General features: G+C 40.8%; 1 protein-coding gene across 1 annotated transcript; it reads right to left on the bottom strand.

Annotated features, from left to right (window-relative positions):
* Positions 1-4029: 4029 nt before the first annotated feature.
* Positions 4030-14858, bottom strand: DDX20 (DEAD-box helicase 20). Its single transcript, XM_045546800.1, has 11 exons — positions 14397-14858; positions 13896-13990; positions 11156-11324; positions 10436-10550; positions 10172-10314; positions 9884-10022; positions 9725-9783; positions 8682-8764; positions 8238-8343; positions 8006-8107; positions 4030-5559 (listed from the first exon to the last, which is right to left on the bottom strand). Exons 1-11 carry the CDS (start codon positions 14695-14697, stop codon positions 4397-4399), a joined length of 2475 nt encoding a protein of 824 aa, XP_045402756.1. The 5' UTR covers positions 14698-14858; the 3' UTR covers positions 4030-4396.
* Positions 14859-21504: the final 6646 nt, after the last annotated feature.

The following is a 21504-nucleotide window of genomic DNA, read 5'->3' as shown; positions in this document are numbered from 1 at the left end:
TTCTACCTCGCTGGAAAAAAGTCACAGACTTTCACAGGGGAAGTAAAGGCCTAGTGTACTCTTCCTGCCCCATCCCCCAATGTAAGCAACTCCTCTGTGACATCCCTGACAGTGCTTGCCTGCTTGTACACTTTATCTGTGTATGTTTATCTGTGGATGTTCACTGTCTAACAGGTAAAGCATTTGATTGCATTTGTCAATAGCTCTATTTTAAGGCCCAACACCATGGTATTGAAAGAAAATCTGCCTTCATGTATCAGTGCTGGTTCTGCTGAGGCTATGTAGAGTATCTACTTCTTTGTCTAAAGCAAGGTCTCAAACTAAAAAGAAACCTCAAATGCTGTCTAGGACTCAGGTGACGGACACCCTTAAATACTCTAACTTGATCTCTACACATTATATACATGTAAAAAATTTCACATGTATCCCCTAAAATTATATAAATTAAAAAAAAAAGTTTTAGTGCTGTGCAGGGTAAAGAGCTTGGGACTCAGATAGCAGGAGCTCCAGTTTAGGTTCTATCACTTAATTGTATGACTTCGTGTCAGTAACTTTCTCTTGTTTTCAGTTTGTTTCTTCGTCTTAAAAATGTGGGATTGGGTGCAGTGGCCCCTTCCTGTAGTCCAGCTACTCGGAAGGCTGAGGCAGGAGGATGCCCTCAAGTCCAGCCTGGGCAACGTGGTGAGACTCCACCTCACCCCCATCTCTTAAAAAAAATGATTAGTTATCTTGAAGATCTGTTCTAACCTTAACAATTCTGATGTAGGTGATGAGAGCAAGAGGCACTCTTGTATTTCACCATGTAGCAACTACAGTGCGAATCCTTTTAATTTCCTCACAACAACCAGATCCAAATTGATGAAAACAGTAACAGAAATGGACCATTAAGGTAAATGCATGATGCCCAAAGGCCCTTGAAATTGGCTGTAAAATTCATTTTAATCTAATCACCAATACTTACATCCTTATCACCACTAGGTGTCACTACAGATCCACAGCTCAAATAATCTGGTGCAAACTGGAAACCAGATGTGCACTGAGCAATTCATGTTTTTTCATTAAAAAGCAGCAAATGTCAATTGGGACATATGTGCTTGGTCACAGAGGTACAAAATAATAAACATTCTTTCAAAACAATAGAATAACCTTGTGATGGAGTTCCAATGGCAACCTATGGCTATCAGAAATTTATTTTTAAAAATTAACATAGATTTATTTATACTCAAGGAGGGGGAGAAAAAACCCTAGAACTTTAGACCACTTCCTTGTCTCCTACAGGTTGATCCCAAGTACTGATTCATGTTCAATTGTGTTTAGTATTCAGGGGCTGAAGTTTACCTTTAAACCACGTTTTTAAAAGGTTAGTCAATATTACTGCAATACTTTAGAAAGTATTACTTTTAATAACCCAAAAGAATAATTTGTATTCTAAGTCAGAATTATGCAAAGAAACAGATTTCCCAAATATCTCTCCACACGGAATACAGCTGGCCTAACTCAAGTTAAAGCTTAATATGAATAGTTGTAAAGTGTACTGATGTAGAAGTATCCAAATTACCTGACTTTATAAAGGCTCCTTATATTCATAAATTTGATTATCCTCTTCCCTAACTAGAAAATATTTTCAGAATGAGTCATATAATAATTACATCTTGTAAATGGAAGGGGCCCTAAAAATCTTCTGGTACAACTTTCATTTTGATGAGAAAACTGGACTGGACTCTGAGAGATTAAATGACTAGTACAAGGTTAAAAACTAGGTAGTAGCAGTCTCAACCAGGACCAGTACTCTTCTTTACACCGCAGAATGCTCTCATGTGAATTTACCTCAAACCTCTCTATGGTTCCTAACAGATTAAGGACATGCACCTAGACTGACAATTCCAAAAAAAATTCCATGCTAAGTCATGCACAAATAACAGCAGATTCCTTCCACATCCACCACTATAACTCTCCCTCTCATTTGGAAAGGTAGCAGCTACAGTTTTCCTGGTAAATGCTTATGGAAATTGAAGCAATTAGTATTTTTGTATGTTATGCATGTGCTCACCTCCAGCTTATTTTTCTGTGGGAGGAAAAAAGCAAACACAAAATGGAGAGAATCTAATTAATTTGAAGACTAATGGGTAACCTCATCTCTAATTAAGATGCAGTAGTACCCTAATTAAAATCCCCTAGCAATGACAAACTGTGGACTTGGCTATATTGTTGGGGAAAGGGTAAAAAAGGAGGTAAATTCAATTATATAGCAATGACAGGATCTTATTTAAATGTGTAATTAAAATCTCTACTTCTTAATGACATACTGGACCTAATTATGGATTTGCTGTCTACGGTGTTAATTAATTCATTCTAAGTTGGCAATATACATACAGCACTGATACATGTAAGTAAAGCCTACCATCGCCCAACCTAGATGACGGGAATCCAAGTTAAACAGGACTTTAGGATTGTCTTATGTGGGTGTTGGGGATTAAATGACAATGGCTGTGGGTGTTTGCTGATAGCCCAGAGAAAAAGTGTTTACACTGTCTAGACAAGTACGTACACAGGAAAGAAGGGCTTGAATTTTAAACAGTGAAGTGAATATGCATCTTTATACAGAAAGGGTTCTCTCACCAGAAATCCAGTTCACAGAAAGCTTTGGGAACGAAAAGCTTAATCATAAAAGGACTTCCAGAGAAAAAAATTAAAGAATATTAACTTCCCTCACATTTTTCCAAATCATGATTTATAGCTGCACTAGCTCAGAAAAATGATAGCTCCCCTTGGATCCAAGCGTCAGAGCTAAAAAACTGGGGAAAATTTTCTAGAAGACACAAGATTAGGACACACCAAGAAGAATCTAAACAGAATGAATTCCAGCTTCCACAAAATACTTAAAACTAAGAGCTAGAACTTTTCCTTAGCCTGCCAGCAGAGGTCAGTTCTTAGCCTGGGTTCCACAGATGAGCTTCAGAGGGTCTACGAAGCCCTTGAAATTACATTCACAATTCTATGTTTACAGAAAGAGAAATTTTCTAGGCTCAATCTATAGCTTTCATTCAGTTCATTAAAGGACCCCCGAACCAATAAAGATTAAGAACTGCTGTTCTACCTGAGCAACATAAATAAGACTGCCACTGATGACCCTTAGCTATTTAACAGTCAGTAAAAATACGGGCAGCTTTCACCATCTCAAGAGCAAGACATTCAAAAGATAAATAATCAACATGTCAATATGTTTAGCTAAATTTGTTTTTACTGGAAACAAGTATTTTTACTGGAAGCAAATAACATCAAAACAGGTGCCTATTATAGGCCAATCTAAAGCAATGTTTAAATATTCCTTCCTGGATTTCTCAAAGAAGTAAAAATAGAACCACCATCCAATCCAGCAATCCCATTACTGGGAATCTACCCAAAGGAAAAAGAAATCAAATATATAAAAAAAGATACCTGCACTGGTATGTTGATTGGAGCATTATTCACAACAGCAAAGATACAGAATCAACCCAAGTGTCCATCGACAGACGACTGGATAAAGAAAATGTGGTATATACACATGATGGAACACTATTCAGCCATAAAAAGAATGAAATCATGTCTTTTGCAGCAACATGGATGGAACTGGAGGCCATTATCTTAAGTAAAACAACTCAAAGACAAATACCACGTGTTCTCACTTACAAGTGGGAGCTAAATCATGTGTACATATGGAAGCAGAATGTGGACAGTGGAGACTCAGAGGGGTCAGGGAGATGGATGACAGGAAGTTGCTTGGTGGGTACAATGTACATTTCTTTAGTGACATATGGCGCTGAAGGCCCTGACTTCACCACAATACAATATATCAAGGTAGCAACACTGGACTGTACCCCATGAATATATATGAATAAATAATAAATGGAAACTAAATATTCCTTCCTGCCTAAACCCAAAAGAAAAGGATTTTCTGATCTATCATGCTACACATTTCTACAAGAATGCACCTCTATGAAAGGAAATGCAGCCCCTGCCTTTTGTAAAGAACTCCACGGCAAACTAACATTACTTTTCAAATCTCAACTGTTTTTATTTTTTTTTAAGTAAGCAGTGGTATATATGTCATCTTTTTAAACGTTTCTTTTAGGAACAGCTTATAGAAAATGGCACCCTGGGACCTTCAGCTCTGTGTTCCAAAAATTCTCTTTCAAGAATCTGATGAAATTTCTTTAAAAACTCTTAAAAACGAAGATAATACACCTGGCCTAATTAAAACAATCTGAAAAATAGTTGTATCCTGGTGGAAAGCTTCAAGTCTTTTCAAGTTCCTCAAAAATGCCACTATATGCCACTGTACTACAGGTCAAGGAGGATGGATTTCCAAAGTTATCACTTGTTGATGGTTCCTGGTCGTCTCAGGCGTATCCTATAATCACTGGTTACCACGCATCATTTCTTGTAGATAAATGGTATTCATGTGATAGGCTGCCATCCAACTCGGATGTCTCTGAGCATTCCAGTAATATGACTGAGATGCAGCAGCATAATACTCTTGCCATGCCCTGTAGTAAGCTCTCCAGTACTCCTCATAATCCTGATAGGTATCAGAAAAACTCGGATGTGTTTCCCCATGACAGTCACACCAACCATCTTCCTGGGGTTCTGTCTGCAATCGATAGGAAGATCGCCGGGGTAGGTGTCTCCGGCTCTGCTTAGCTCTCTGGCTGACCCCCTCTTTATGCCTTGCCTTTATCTGGATTTCAGGTGATTCCTGATATTCCTCTAGATTGGGGGTGTCATTTCCATTCAGAGTTTGTTCCAAAGAGATACAACCATCCACAGGAGCAGATTCAGAATCTTTCAGCTGATTATCTGAAGAACCTTCCAAGTATGACTTATTTCCTTTGCTCTGGGAAGAAGTCCTCGAGCTATAAGAATCACTGTCACTCTCAGAGTCTCCAGATTGGCTACTACTTGCCAATATCTGGACTCTCTCCTCAGTAACTCTATTTCTCACGAAACCATTTTGAGGATTCACACTCTGATCCCCAGCACCTGTATAGTGCCGGATGATTTCCACAGGTTTCTCTAACCCCTCTTTAATATAGTGTTCATAATCCTCTACCAATTCTGCAAAGGTGAAAGTGCATGGCTGATGGGTTTTAAAGGAAGACAGACAAGGAATTTTGGGGAGTGACACAGGTAAAGCATCTGTGACCTGGTGCTGACTGTTGGCAGAGTTCTCAACAGGGGTCTGAACAGATTTCTTCAGTTGCTCTTCTGATGGTATGGCACAGCCCAGTTCTTTTGAAGACACTGCTTTTTCTACGATTCCACACTCTGAGTGGCTTTTCACAGGAAGCTTTTGTTTGGTATTATTTTTTGGTTTGACTGACTGTGCAGATACAGAAGTATTTCTAGAGGAAGCCAAGTGGTTACCATGAGCTTTCTGAGTTTGAAAGGTTCTCTCCATTTTTTGAATTTGCTTTTTCAGGGGTTGCGTAGGTACACTTGCTAAGCTATAGGTATGCACAGCAGCTTTAACCTCCACATCCCAATCCAAACATTCTTCCATCAGACCAGGAGGAATGGGATCTACACACACAAAAAAGAAAGTATTAAAATTCTCAAGCTACTCTAGACCAGTATTTTCTGAATATTTCATAAAGTTGTTTTTTTTTTTTCTGAGACAGAGTCTTGCTTTGTTGCCCAGGCTAGAGTGAGTGCTCTGGCATCAGCCTAGCTCACAGCAACCTCAAACTCCTGGGCTTAAGCAATCCTACTGCCTCAGCCTCCCAAGTAGCTGGGACTACAGGCATGCACCACCATGCCTAGCTAATTTTTTCTATATATATTTTTAGTTGGCCAGCTAATTTCTTTCTATTTTTAGTAGAGACGAGGTCTCGCTCTTGCTCAGGCTGGTCTTGAACTCCTGACCTCGAGCGATCCACCCGCCTCGGCCTCCCAGAGTGCTAGGATTACAGGTGTGAGCCACCACGCCCGGCCTTCATAAAGTTTTCCATGGTCAAACAAGTTTAAGAAACAAAATATGCAAATAATATATACTGAGAAGCTTAAGAAACATATTAATATTTTAAAAGAGCTAACCAATGCTTCATTAAAGAAATTTGCCTGAGAAATACGTAAGATCCATCTCATACTCACAAGCACTACCAACCCTTTATTCCCATCAGAAAAGAGCTTACTCTAGGGGTGCATACAAATCGGCACCAATTCTCCCATCTTTTCTCCTGTCCCTTCCCCCAGCCCCTCCCCTTTATCTTGCTACTGCTGACAGCAAAACAAGATATGAGAAAATGGATTGTGCTCTCCAAAGCTTATCAACTAGGAAATATATCTGCAACTCTGTACACCCAACTAAAGCTGTCAGCCTATACTCCAACATGCGGAAATCACTGCCCTTAACAGCAGAAAGAAAACCTCTATGGGGAGAAAAGGCTAGATGACTGTGAAAAGACCTGTGGTACCAATGACACATCTAACTCTTTAAAAATTTTCTGGCTTCAAAATTTCCTATTCCATCCAGATGTGACAATTTTCCTCTACCTGTACACTCAGATCTTTCCAAAGTGTGACCAATTTTCGTCTTAGGCAGACAAGATATTCTGAGTCCCTGCTTTCCAAAGATCTTGCCTGTCTGTTGTTGTTGCTTATGTTCCATGTATCTGAAACCCACTAAATCTCTCAGGTCTGGATTCTTCAGTGGAGCTTCTTGATCCTTTGCTACACTCTATAACTAAAACTGATTCCTACTCAGATGATATCCCTTGCTTGCCTAGGCCTATCACACAGGCCAATTTCCCTCCTATCTCTGCCCAGGCACCTCATCTAAACAGTCCTTGTCATACAAGTTCCCAGTCCAATATAGATCAAACAGCATGAATATCATTTTCTCATGATTTCTGGGCTCTGTTAACATTACATAAAGATCCAAATATATCATTTTCCAGTATCTAAAGACAAATTTTATTTTTATCACTAGATGCTATGATACTGAATCCTATAAGAAATCATCTATCAATTTTCAATTTATGTTTTTCCATATCAAACTACCAATAGACCTATACATAGAAAGAACTGACAGTTTTAGAACTGATACAAAATCTAAAGAACCTGAAGGCCACCTACTCTAAAATATTTTATAAATCAGGACATTAAGCTTAGGGCAATTAAAGAGATTTGTAAAAGTTCATAAAATGAATTATTACCAAGCCAGAACTACTAGAATACATAGTAGTCCCAGATCTGTGCTTAATCTAGCTTTGTAAAATAACTGAAGAAATTAAATAAAAAATCGGCAAAATACTCAGTTATATTTATTCAATAACTACACATCCCATATTCTACGAGGTCACGCATACATTTATGCATATGTAGCTATATATGCATATTTATAATGTATACTCTCAATGTAACATGCACATCAAATAAACCATATTTCCACCCAAGAGTTTTTTAGGGTTTTTTTTTAAGGTATCATTAATAGTTTCAAACACTGTTTCCAAGATAACACTTAAAAAGCAGCACAAAAAATGAATGACTAAAACCAAGAAAAAAACACTTCAGATTTTTCAAGATAGTTTTCAAATTAAAGATACTATTCCTTACCCATGGTGACAAAGAATATGGCAAGAATTACCTTCACAGCAACTTAAAACAGGTAAAATATCCCCTCTTATATCAAAGAGCAAAATAAAATTGCAAGGCCACTAACTAAAAAAATACAGAATATTTTTCATTTACCAATAATAGTTAGCTTGCAGACCTCTCCCTACTACTTATTAGCTGTAACACCTTTACTTTACTTAACCTCTTTTATGCCTAAATATCCTCATCTACAAAAAACAGATAATAATCATACATATCTCATAGGATCATGGTGAAAATTAAATGAGTTACTATCATACAGTACTGGGAACAGTACCCAACCTATCAAAAGCACTGTTAGCTATTATTTTTATTATGCCGATCATCCCTACAATTATTATTTTGACAGCAAAATGAAACAGACAAAATATACCTGGTAAAGGGAGAAGGTTGATATTACATTTCTGAGCAATTTTCATCATTACATTTTCTTCTTCTCCCCGGCAACAGTAGGTCACTGTCAGTCCCAAAGTACCTAAAGCAGAGGGTATATTAAGTAGTAAATCATTTTCACCTAAGTGACATTCCAAGTCCACCTGTCACATTATATATTCCTCCCCTTAAAGAAAGCACTCAAACTTTTTTCATTTTCCTTTTTTTTTTACCAAAACGTCCAGCTCTGCCAATCCGATGCATATATGTCTCCCAGTCCAATGGTACATCCAGATTTACAACCAGATTCACCTTCTCAGCATCAATCCCACGGGAAGTCTTGAATTGAACAAGACAGCAATTATTTGTTTGCATTAACTATAGCCTGGCTACCAATATACACTATATTCTTCTAGTATAACCAAAAGCCAAATTAAGAACACAAGGATATTTATGAGCGGAGGAAAAGGAAATTCATTCCTAATGACTGACAAATTTTAAGAACAAAGATCAAAATATTAAAGACATTTTAAGAAAGCATTTTCCCCAGCATTGAAAAGATAATTATCTTCTGGTATTCTGGTTAGATACACCCACATAATAGATGAAATCTGTACATATGATAATAGAACATATGTCAAGATGGATTAGTCACCCAAACTGAACAGGAAATTTACCAAATCTGTGGAAATGAGGACTCTGCAATGAAACTGCTTCAGTTTAGCCATAGCATCAAGACGCTGATTCTGATTCATGTTGCCTGAAAAGACCCAAAAAGAAAGTCATAAAAACAACTAAGCTAATACATATTTATCAAATCCACAAAAAGCAAAAATCATAACTCCCAGTCTTAACACTTTAAATACACCATCCAGAGTTAATTCTGTCCTTCTGTGCAAATCTGGGTTAAGATCTAAAGTGGGGATCTTTTAAAATATGGTTTAAGTAATGAACTTGAAATTCAAAAATCAATTTTAAATGGTGACCACGCTATACCTATAGATATAACATTTTATCTGCAAAGTTACATATGAAATACAAGCCATTCTTAGGAAAATAAAATTGCTTTAATCGACTGTTTATAAATTTGTTGTTGAAGTGTGATCTATAGTCAAAATATTGGTTCATTAGAAAACAATCTCGCCAGTATCTCATGATAAACCACGACTAAACAAGCTCAAGCTAACAGGTTAAAAACTGAGACACAAACAAAACTCCAAACTCCAAAAAGGATCTCACTGATCAAAAAAATTCCCGTAAGTCTTTCATTCCTATTAGGCCAGTTGTAATAATTTAACTGTGGCAAGAACCAAATCACTTTTGCCTTCCACAAGACCATGATTCAGTCATTTCAGTTAGTAATTCTTAGCATTTTAACAATGATTACATAAAGAAACAAAATAGTTTTCTCTTAAGACAACAATGACAAACTTAGTTTTACAGAATTAAGTTCTTTGTGGATACAACTCAAAGAGATTCTAATAAAATTGTCTTTGCACACTAGTTTTCTAATTTTTTACTATATACCAAGTTACTTCTTAAAAATATAAGGATATTGATCAAATTCCAATGAAAAGTAAGCCTGAAATTTCCTTTACTCTGAAGATTCAGAGTAATCTCACACTCACAAGATAACCCATGAGGTAGCGTTTCTTTCTCCTGACTTTGGAGGCTTCAAGTCAGCACACCAAACAAAGATTAAAGGAAGAGATGAACCTACCTGAAATGCACTCAGCAGGAAAGCCTTTAGTAGATAGGATATCAGCCAAATGTTGTGCTCTATGAAAAATAACATAAAAGGCTATAATTTTACAAATATTGCCCCATGCCTATTCTTTTATTTCACAAATTCCCCAGATGACCTTTTAAGTTACATTACCTGCTGTGCAAATTAGAAAAGACTAAAGCTTGATTAAAAGGAATTCTGCTGAAGAGTTCCTGTAAATGCTGAGCCTTTTCCTCAAAAATCTTATGGGCCAAAGGGTATGAATTGACAATTTTGTAATACTGCTTCAAACCTACAAAGAAGTCAAGAGCTGTTAAACGTATCTGCTATCGCCTAATGGCAACTACAAAACAGCAATGGACAAGTACACAAAGGAAAGTTCCAGAATATCACAAAAAAAAAAAAAAAAAACCAACATAAGTATCCAAAATCTGTACACACCTATCAGACTTGGATCACTGGAATTCAGCCTTACAAAAGTGGGATCTCTCATGTACTTTGTCAAAGCATTAGCCAAAAATTCGGGGTAAGTAGCTGATACTGCCAACATCTGTTTACTGGCAGGCAAAGAAGAATAAATCCAACTGCAAAATAGAAGAAAAATATATGGAAATTATTCGGACAGTAATCACCACCTGGAAAAGCCAAAGATAGATACTTTGGGGCAACATTTTAACAGTCAAGTTAGTTAGTTATTTTTCTTACTTAATTTGCTCCTGGAAGCTGCCTTCTTCTAAGAGCTTATCTGCTTCATCAAGAATAAAGAGACGTATACTGCCTGGGTTCAAGTAGTCAAGTTCTATAAGTTGCTTAATCCTGCCTAAATTCCAGGAAAAAACATATTGAAATGTTTATGATATATCAAATTTGTGCAAACCTCAGCCAGTGTTGTTACTCTACTTATTCACAGGGTGTACTGCTCAATTTCTTGACTCAACCTTGTTATGCATTGACACACTAAACCACAAATTAGAAATCTTGAGTTCTGATCTTTTTTAAACCCATTATTTTTCCCTCATGTTCCATCACCAATAAGTATGAAAAATAAACACCATTCCTATCAAAAGACTTGAGTACTAAGGCACTAAATGCTAGATTCTAATTCTGAGTAATTCATGACCCAAAGACTAATAGAGAAGCCAAAGAATAATCCCAACCCATGACTGAGAAAGACTTCCTGAAAGTCATCTCATTTCTCCTCATCTCAGAAGTCTATCTCATGCATATTCTCAAACATCCTTATGATTGGAGATTTCATAAATTCCATTGGTAATCCAGCCATGTGCCTATATTTCATTGGTTTAATGCTCTTCATTTCTAATCAAAATAATTATCAGTTATCAAAAACTCCTACTTATCCTCATTATTATATCAAAAGTATTAAGTTGTTTAAAAGCTCATCACCAACAGACTTTGTTATCTTACCAGGAGATCCAACAGCAATATGACACTTTTTAAGTCTGGTTTTGTCTTGTGATAACGGGGTCCCTCCAATAAAGACATGACACTCTAAGCCTTCCATTTTGATTCCAATAGCTGTGATAACAGAATGTATCTGTACGGCAATCTCTCTTGTAGGAGCCAAGATCAAAATCTAAAAAAATGTAAAATATACTTTTAATGGGTCAAAGGAATAAATATACATGATTGGCACATTCATTATATAATGCACTGTATTTCATTTAAGTGACTGTTTAAAATGATGAGCTTTTACTGAAAAGGGAAAATACAGTTCTTCCTCAGTATCAGCAGGGGACTGGTTCCAAGACACCCAACCGATAACAAAATCAGATGCTCAAGTCACTTACATAAAATGACATATGTGCATATAACCTATGCACATCCTCCCATATATTTTTAGATTAGTTATAATACCTAATATAATGTAAGTACTATATAAACAGCCGTACTATATTTTTTATTTATTGTTTCATTGGGTTTACCCCCCTAATATTTTCTATCCAGTTAGTTGAATCCTTGGATGCAGAACCTGCAGAAACAGAGGGCTGACTATACTCCATTCATTCATTCATCCATTCATTCAACAAATACTAAGTAAGAACCTACTATGTGCTAGGCAACACACTAGTTCCTAGGGAATCAACTGTTAAGAGTACAGTCTTTGCCCTTATGGCACCTTCATTCTTAGATGATAAGAATATACACAAAAAAACAAAAATAAATGGCAGGTAATGAAAAGTATGATTAAAAAAAAACAAACAAGGAAAGAAGAAAGTAGTCATTCTAAATGAGGGAATCAAGAAGGCCCCCCTAAGGAGGTAACATTTGAGCACAGACCTACATGTATAGCATAGAGTAGAGCTAGCTATGAGACACCTGGGGAAGCATTTGTAGGATGAGGAAACAGCAAATGCAAAGGCTTTAAGATGGTAGCGTTCTTGGTGTATTTGAGGAACAGCAAAAAGACCATGTGGCTGGACAGCTGGACAGAATTAGGAGGAAAGAAAAGGAGATCAGAGATCTAGCTACAGGGTCTAGATCACAAAAGGCCTTGAGAGCCAGGTGACAACCTTATAATGTAATTGCTAGAGGAGAAGGTAAACATGTATGTTCTCAACTACAAAAAGGAAAAATCTGCTTTAAAAAAAAAAAAAAAAAAAAAGACTAGGAGAAAATATGCCAAAACTGTTAATAGCATTTTCTCTCTAGGTAGGTGAGATTACAGACTGTCTTCTGATACCTCCTCTCTTCTATTTTTCTGAATTTTCCTAATTTTCAAAAATGAGTATTACTTTGATACACACACAAAAGATAATGTACATAACTTTGATGACACAAAGATCTTAAATAAAAAATACGAATTTTACTTATGAAATTTTTCCAGGGTTTTGGCATTTGATCTGCTGCCAAATTGTCAGAAACCAAAATCTCAAATACACCTTAATCTACAATTAGACTAGCCCAGGTCCTTCAGAATTAGGAGGATTTCCTATGTGCAGCATCACCCAGAATTTGGTAGATATTAGAACTCAAAAACCTTCCCAGATGATGAATATTGGTATCCCAGGTTAAAAACCACTGTTGAAGATTCATCATCAGTCATACATGTGACTGAGAACTTCAAATAAAGTCTGCCATAACTACTAAATTATGAAATAGAATCATATCTAATTTATCTTTGAAATCCCAATGTCTGGCATACTGTTTATATGCAATATGGACTCAAAAAATCTTTGTTGAAGAAATGATCCTCAAACCCAAATCTGCTAATTTGGATAAGGCAATCTTAGAAATATTCCAAGACAACCTAAAAGATAGATCAATATGATACGTCACAGAGCTTTAACACATTGACTGACACACTAGAAAAAAATTTTTTTCCTTGGGGCCACGGTGTTTTATTACACAATTAGAATAATAAAAACTTTGAATACAAAATGATCCCTTCTAATTTAATGAAAAATGTTATTTTTTATTATTTACTGTGTTTTTTCAATAAAAAAGCAATATGAAAACTTGAAAATTAGTAATATAAAAAGTAATGTGAAAACTTGAAAAATAGTTCATAAGGGTCAAGTGTTTCTCTTGACTTGTTAGGCTCAAGTGTCATTTAAAGGTAAGCATAAATAGAAAAAAGACATTCATTGACTTCTATTCATTTAATCCACGTTTTTAGAATTAAATTGTAACAATAGGAACATCAACAAGTAATATTTTCACAAACCAACTGCAGGGTTTTGCCCAGGTTTTGCTTCATAAGGCCCCAGGCTCAAAACTAGTGAGAGTTAAACACAACTCATATGGCAGTTAATGTGTTAAGAACCACCTGCAGTTACCAACAATAGCCAGGGAACCACATTACCATGACTGCAGACAAATGCTAAGTCTCACCACAATCTAGTCAGTAAGTAAAAGAATAATGAATCCGTCTGTATTCTCAAATAATGACAAAACTGACACATACAGTAGTCTTATTCTATTTAAAGTAATAATAGAAAATTCCAAACACTAATAATGTATCATTGGTCACTATCCACACCACCACCACTCAACAACCTCAGTAACTATCTTTGCTTTTTTATACTTTTCATGGTTTAACTCAATCACTCATCAAGTTCACCTTTGAGCAGCTACTGATATCTCATTTGACCTGTGGTAAAATCCACATAACACATCTTCCTTTGGGTCCTCTGGGCTAACTCACCTGGGTACTTAAGTTTTCAAGAACAAGAGAGTCCAAAGCAATGGTGGAGAATACACAGGTTTTCCCAGTGCCAGATTTAGCCTGAACGATTAAATCTGCAGAAGAAAAAACAAAATCACCAGCCAGGATCAGCTTCAGTACCAACATGGAATCAGAAATCTCAAAGGGTGTCCAGAGGCACCTTCAGTTTCAGCTGATTCTCAAAAACGCACGAGGCCATATCCAGTCACATGCCTGGTCTCCGAACCGCTACCGTTTATCTTCTCAAACTTAGAACCACTTGTCAGTGCTGGAAAGGGCCCTAGCTTCGAGTTCAATAGTGCGCCCTCGTTTTACAAACGAATTCAGAGAGGCTCGAAGGAATGCAGGGCGCCAAGGCCAGCACCGGCGGCCGACCCCCGGCTCTTTCCCGGCCACCCCGCGGGCCAGGCCTCCGCCGCCCCTCGGCGCCCTCACCCTTCCCTCGGGCCCTCCCGACCTCTCCGGGGTCCCCGCCCTCACCGAGCCCGCAGCGCCCCAGCGGGATGGCCTTGAGCTGCACGGGCGAGGGCCTCTCGAAGCCGGCCGCCCGCAGCCCCTCCAGCACCGGCCGCGAAAGCAGCAGCGACTCGAAGTCCGCCGGCTCCGCCAGTAGGACGTCCCCCGTGCGGGTCCGCGGGCCGCTGACATCGTGAGCCGTCCGCAGGCTCCGCACGGTCCCAGGGCTTGGCTCTGGGGCCGAGACCTGCACGGCCACACCTTCCGCTGGCACAGCGCGCTCCGCCGCCGCTAAGGCCGCCGGGGGTTCAAACGCCGCCGCCATGCTAGCCGCGCCGCCAGGTCTCGCGGTACTCGAGAAGAGGCGCGGAGCCTGGGAGCGAGAAGAGGGAAAACTTTATCGATAGTCCTTCCGCGAAGACACGGACACGCCGGGCCTGGGAGGGGAGCGGCGGGGAGGGACGGAAGTCCCTCCGGAGAGAGACTCCGGAACACTAACGACAGCAAAAAAAAAAAAAAAAAAAAAATGTGGCCTGAGGAAGGTAGGAAGAAGAGGAAAGGTGAGGCTACCGGTGCGCCGCTGCCTGCGGCCTGCAGAGGGCGCCGCGGGCCCACGGTGGGGGCGCCGCCCCGCCTTATGCCTCTTCAGGGAGGGTCGTCCAGCCCTGCCGGCCGCGTCGCGGCCGCCGCCCTCTCAACGCTCTCTGTGATGCGCGCAGTGCGTCACTCCCCGGTCCCGCCGCGCGGTCGCCTCTTCCCTAACAGTTCTCCGTCCGCACCCCGACTCCCCACCTCCTCTGTGCTCGCAGAGAGCGCCCGGGGGCTGGCAAGACCTACGGATGTGCCCCGCTGGCTGGTATTTGTCTGTCTGCAGTACGGCCCTGTTCATCTCCGTGTCCCCAACCCCTAGCACAGTCCCCCCGGCATACGGTGATGTCTGAGAAAAGTAAATTGAGTTGGAACTTGGACCTGGACTGACAACTCCCAAGTTCATGTCTCTGCCGTAGATCTCTTTCTACACTCTCCACCTACCTCCTCAACATCTCCACTGAGATGCCTAATAGACATCTCAGATTTAACATCACTTCTGTGTGTCGCTCCTCCCACCACCGTTTCATGAGTAGTCAACTAGCGGTCTTTACACTTTTTCTTACAGGAGATTTCTGCTCAAATAGCACCTTTTCAAAGAGGTCTTTCTTAAACACCCTAAGACAGCTCTCCCATCCTGTCCGCTCCCTGGCTTTTCCCATCAATTTCTATTCCTTTGTTCTGCCTTATTTTCCTTTATGATACTTATAACTACCTGAAATTATATGGGTCTGTCGTTTGTCTCCCCCACTCTGTGAGGACCGAGACCTATTCTGTCTTGTTCTCTGCTGTATCACTAGCAGAAAAAACAGAATCCAACACATAGGAAATGCTCAATAATTATTAAATGAATGACCTCCTATAGCAAAGTCTTAGTCATAATGCCAAATTTAAATATTCTTTTCTGAAACCCAACCTTGTTCCTAATTCCAAACCTAAAGATATTCTGCATCCAATCCCAACTTTGTCCTCAGATTAGAATCCTGGTCATTGATTGTCCCCTACCCCATTTATACACACACATACACACAGGGATGGTCCAGATTCCGTATGATGTAGGAGGGGCTTTGGCATCATAATCCCATGAGAAGATGGTCCTGAAGATGCATTTTGCTTAGAAACTTACAAAACACTGAGAAAATGCCAAGTGTCCACATGAAGGAAGGGAGACTGATGGGAGAGTGGGATGGAACTAAAGGTCCCAGGCTTCCTCTTAGTAGCCCCACCTTGTTCACCCACCTAATCCTCAGACCGCAAACCTGGGAGTTATTGTTGGCTCCACCTTCTATCCTTCCCCGCTTTCTAACAATTTACTGAACACAGATAATTTTGCTTCCAAATATTTCATCCATTCCTCTTCTTCAGTCTCCATAGGATCTGCCCTATTTTAGGTCCCTTCGTCATCCTAACTATTGTGAAAACCTCCTGAATGGTCTCCCTGCCCAGAGTTTCTTCTCTATCCCAGCCATGCACCCTGTTGGTGCTGCAGTGATCTTTAAGTGGGTATCTTAGGTTGTTTGGGTCTAGCTTCAGATCCTGCTCCTTTTGACATCCTTTTTATTCCATACCCCAGGGTCCTACTTCACATTATAAATAATTCTAGTCTAGCTCTTATCATGTTTTATTTACTTGTTTATGTGTCTGCCTCACACTAAATAAACTATGAGCTTCTGAAGGACAGGAATTTTGTCATCCTAGGCTGCTCTCCAGCCCAGCACCAGGCACTTGGTGGACATAAACATTGAATGGCTGATATCTTGCTCAAAAATCTCTGCTGGGTCTCCTTGCTCACAACAGTGGTTGTTGTAGCATTCACACTAGACACTGCTGAGGAACCCCATACTCACCCCAAGAAAACCAGAACAATTAGTTTTTCAGAAAAGAACATTTATAGTTTTGTAGGCATTCTGTTATTGCATTTGTTGTTTATGATGTTTTACAGACAAAAATATTGGAGTAACATTATTGGGATTAAATTGTATTGCTGTGGCTAAAAACACAAATCAATAAAATTTTTTCCTCACTAGTTAAAAATTGTAACAATGTTGTTGACCATAATTTTTAGTGCTGTAAAGATAAAACACAAAGGCAATAGGTGATTTAATAAATAGGTAAGGTGTGAGAGTAACACATACAGAAATCGGCTGGATTGTGTCTGCCTCCCGGCTTTCCCCAGGATAAATCACAATGGGACCCCTGCCTTTTTGGCAGAGCAGCCCACCTACCTCCAACCAGACCAAACTACACCAACTCCTAATGCTCCATGGCTTGTAACACCTCAGTGCCTTTGTTTATGCTGTTCCATTTACCAGGAAACCCTTTCCAGGGAGCTGGAGGAGGGAGAGAGTCTTGGGTGAATGGAAGAGATAAGAGTGAGCCTTTGACTCACAAGGGATGTTGCAATTCAAATGATCCTGTCCAGTCATTTTGCAGCGGACGCTTCTGAGCCCAGAGGGAAGGAAAACAATGTAAATGAAGGCATGAGATTAAGGTAGCCCACCTTGAGTGTGAGGATCAGTGGGATGTGGAAAGAAGAGAAGAAAACTAAGGTTTTGTAGCCACTCTTTCTCCTTATTGGGCCCTCAAAGCAACAATAGGTAGGCAATGTTATTTGCATTCAATCCACAAATATCTCTTTATTCATTCTTTCAACAAAAATCTTCTGAACACCTGCTATAAATCAGCCAAATGCTAGAGATACAAAAATGGAACAAAATAAACAGAACCTCTGCACTCAAGGAGAAAGATGCACACCAACAGGTGGCCTCATTCACTGTAAAGTGCGGGATGATACTGAAGCCAAAGAGGGCCAGCTAACACACATGTGGTGTGCCAGGAAAGGTTTAGCAGTCAGGATTAGACTTGATTGAAAGTAAGATCCCGAAATAGGGCCGGGCGCGGTGGCTCACACCTATAATCCTAGCACTCTGGGAGGCAGGGGCTGGAGGATAGCTCGAGGTCAGGAGTTCGAGACCAGCCTGAGCAAGAGCAAGACCCCCGTCTCTACTAAAAATAGAAAGAAATTAGCTGGACAACTACAAATATATAGAAAAAAATTAGCCAGGCATGGTGGTGCATGCCTGTAGTCCCAGCTACTCGGGAGGCTGAGGCAGAAGGATTGCTTTAAGCCGAGGAGTTTGAAGTTGCTATGAGCTAGGCTGACACCATGGCACTCCTCTAGCCTGGACAACAGAGTGAGACTCTGTCTCCAAAAAAAAAACAGTCAGCCTGTTACAGGGGAGGGGAAGATGGGGGTCTGAAGATGAGGAAAACCATAGCACATTCTAAGAGAGTTTAGAATACAAATGGGAGAGTGAGCTGTGATGAGGCAGGAGAGGTGAGCTATAGGCCAGATCAGTGTCTGGACTTTATCCTAAAAGCTTTCTGTGTCTCAGATGCTAAAGAAGGTGCTGCCCTCAAGTAACTCCTCAGAGGAAGAATAAGTAATCTGTTCAAAGTCACAGAGGTCATAAATGGGATTGGAACTCAGATCTATTTGATAGCAAAGCCCAGGCTCTTTCTACCCCCTGTCCTAAAAGAGTTGATAGCCCAGCTGGGGAAATGGTCAAGCATGAAATATGCAAGTAGCACAAGCTGGTGTAAAATCATATGCAGTACTGACATTTTTCAGGGCCTTAGTTGTTCATAGTGTGGCTGTCACGTGGGAGAGAGTGAGAACTTCTGAGAAATTGAAGAAAACAGCTTTTGGTATTCAGAGAGCACTAGCTTTCTTCTCTGTGCCCTCCTCATCCCCACCACAAATCGAAGTGGCTTAAAGTGTGTATGGAATTATGAGAAAAACTACACATCCAAGATCATTCGTTACCTTACCTAATTCCCGGAGTTCAGCACTTTTGCCAAGATATCGGCACCAGGAGACAAAGCTCAAGTCCTGTGAGGCAGCGGGGGCCCATATTCTGAGCTTATCCCGAAGGATGAATAAGGAGTTCATCAGGCGGTGGGGGTGGATGGAGAGCTCACCAGGCAAAGTCTCAGAAAGATATTCTGGGCAAAGGGAACAGTTTGTGTAGAGGCGTGGAAGCATGAAAGCCCATAGTAGTTTAGGGAAGCTAAGTCCTTTGGTGTGAGCAGAGGCAAGTATGGCAGCAATTACCAAGAAATGAGGGTGCAGAGATACATTGGCCCCACCTTATGGAGCACCTTGTTGCCACCAGAAGGAGTATAAAATGAGCGTGTTATGCTCTTCCAAATGGGGGTAGTGTTATTTAGGGATAAAGAGAAATACAGCTGGCAATATAGATTGGGGCTTGATTTTTAAAAACTGAGAAGTTTGGAACTTAACTTGCAGACTTTGGAGGGTCACCTAAGTTTGGGAACTAATTTGAGGCAGGTAATGACAAGGCCCACTTTATACACTGTTTCGTATACCTAACAGCTCCTGGGTCTTTAGGTGTTGGTTTCCAAGCACCAGTGCTACCCCTACATACATGCTGTTTATCCAACAAACCATGATTGAGCATGTGCTTCCGAGTCCCTTTCCCTAGACTGGGGTATTTTCATTGCTATATTCCTCAGTGCATCTGCTCAGTGGACTGGCACCATCCATACACTTAAATTGTGTCATGTTTATCAAGAAACAACATCTGCCCTTCCGGATAGAATGTATGGTTTCGTGACCCTGCTCAGTCCTAACTGTCTATTTCCCAACATGGAGAATAGCCATTTTACATGTGTCCCCTGGCTTATGGGGTTACCATATCTTCAGTACTTCCTCAGACAGGAATTAGGAGAGAAGGAGAAGTAGCAAAGACCTGAGCCCCTGCACTCTGCACAGCCACCTCCTGCCATGGGGATTTGTCTGGCTGGCTTTTGGAAAAGAACCCTGGTGATCCTCCCTCATGCCCCAGACCAAACTCCCCTTGGTCCAAGGCCCGCATTGATTAATTGCCCCATTTAACGCCACTGCATCAGTATTTAGGGAGGAAGGCAGCACGATTGCTCTTCTCGGGCACATTTGCTCTTCTTCTTGTGAGAAAGGGGCCCAATTCATTCTTGTCCAGGCAGCATAATAAATAACCTACCTCTTTTGGCAGGGAGTTTATTAGAGACTGATGGGACACTTAACAATAACTGGGGGCCTGTGATTTATTAGGTAGGGAGGTTCATGGCGTCTCTGAAGACTGGGAACATGGAATTTAATTGATAAAGCGCCTGTCAGCAGCAATGAGATGCACTCAATAGAATATGCATTTGAGGGATTCTCTTTGGACCTGTCAGGGAGGGTTTCTGCTAATCATATTCAGCTCCTGTGGATGGTGGTGTCTGCTGGATATCTGGGTGAGAGACAAATGGCAGGGAGGGGACTCTGAAAGGGGCCCAGGGAGGGGTGCACCTGTCAGTTGCCTGGCGCAATAGAAGAATGTGACACAAATGAGCAAAAGGGAAAAGGATTTCCCTCACCCTAAGTGAGGGCTCCCATTCAAGAGGCCTTTGTCTCTCTTCTGTGAGCTACTCAAGAGAATAAGAGGTGCTGAGCACCCACTTCCTGGAAATAGAGGAAAATGAAAGGGTTAAACAAGAAAGGAGATTTGTTCTGAAATTTGGAAATCCCTAAACCTTCAGGTTTCTGCCCCAGAGACCCCTTTGCCTTTTCTTTCGGACACTGACACTCATACACACACACACACACACACACACAGCACAGTTACCTCACACCCACACATCAACCCCTGAACTGACTCAGGTGGCATCTCCTCCTGTCACTGCTGCTTCTATGCCAAGAACAGAACCCCAGGAACTCAGATGGACGGGGCTTCATCCTGTTGTTGTTGTTGTTTGTTGTTGCTACTGTCTCCCAGCTCCAGAGCCCCCAGAATCCAGGCTGAAATGCTAGTGGTCTGGTGGGTGCAGAGCATGCAGCTACATAACCCTCTTCACCTCCCTCCACCCCAGTTCCTGACAATAAGGGAGATTGGTTTTATCTCTGAGGGCCATCAGTGATGGCACAGCTCTGTCCTCAGGCAGCCTCGAGCCTTTGCAGGGCAGCTCTGCTCACATTTTCTATTCCCCCACCCTTCGGGCTTTGCACAGCCTTAAACAAGGCCATGTAAGGCTCGGCGAGGGGCTTTCTCAGGCCAGAGCCTGTTTTCCCTCCTTTGATCCTCCCGCATCTATTCTTAGGCCCCAGGAGATTGGTCTGCCTCCTCATTCCCTCCAGGGAGAGAAAGGGAGGGGGAGGCAACAGCCAGGGAAGAAGAAGTAATTGTCACTGTCTAATCTGAGCTTCGATGGTGACACTCAGGGACCTCTGAGCAGGATGGATACAGCAACTGGTTTGATTAAATCAAACCTCTCCCGAAACCTTGTTAAATTAAACTGACAGGCCCTGAGCAGATGAGGGAGGGCAGCAAGATCATCGCCTCGGGTGGGGGTGGGGGAGGGGTGTCGGTAAGAAGATCAGACGGAAGCAGAGCATCAGCCTGCCCTTTTTCTTATTTGCTGACTATAGATAGGAGATGAGATTTATGGATGTGAGATGCTTAAGTACCTGGCTGAGCACAGGCTGTGGAAACTGACGCAGAGG

The sequence above is a fragment of the Lemur catta genome, chromosome 3 (assembly GCF_020740605.2).
Source record: "Lemur catta isolate mLemCat1 chromosome 3, mLemCat1.pri, whole genome shotgun sequence".
Taxonomy (NCBI): Eukaryota; Metazoa; Chordata; class Mammalia; order Primates; family Lemuridae; genus Lemur; species Lemur catta.
This window is presented reverse-complemented; position numbering and strand designations above follow the sequence as displayed.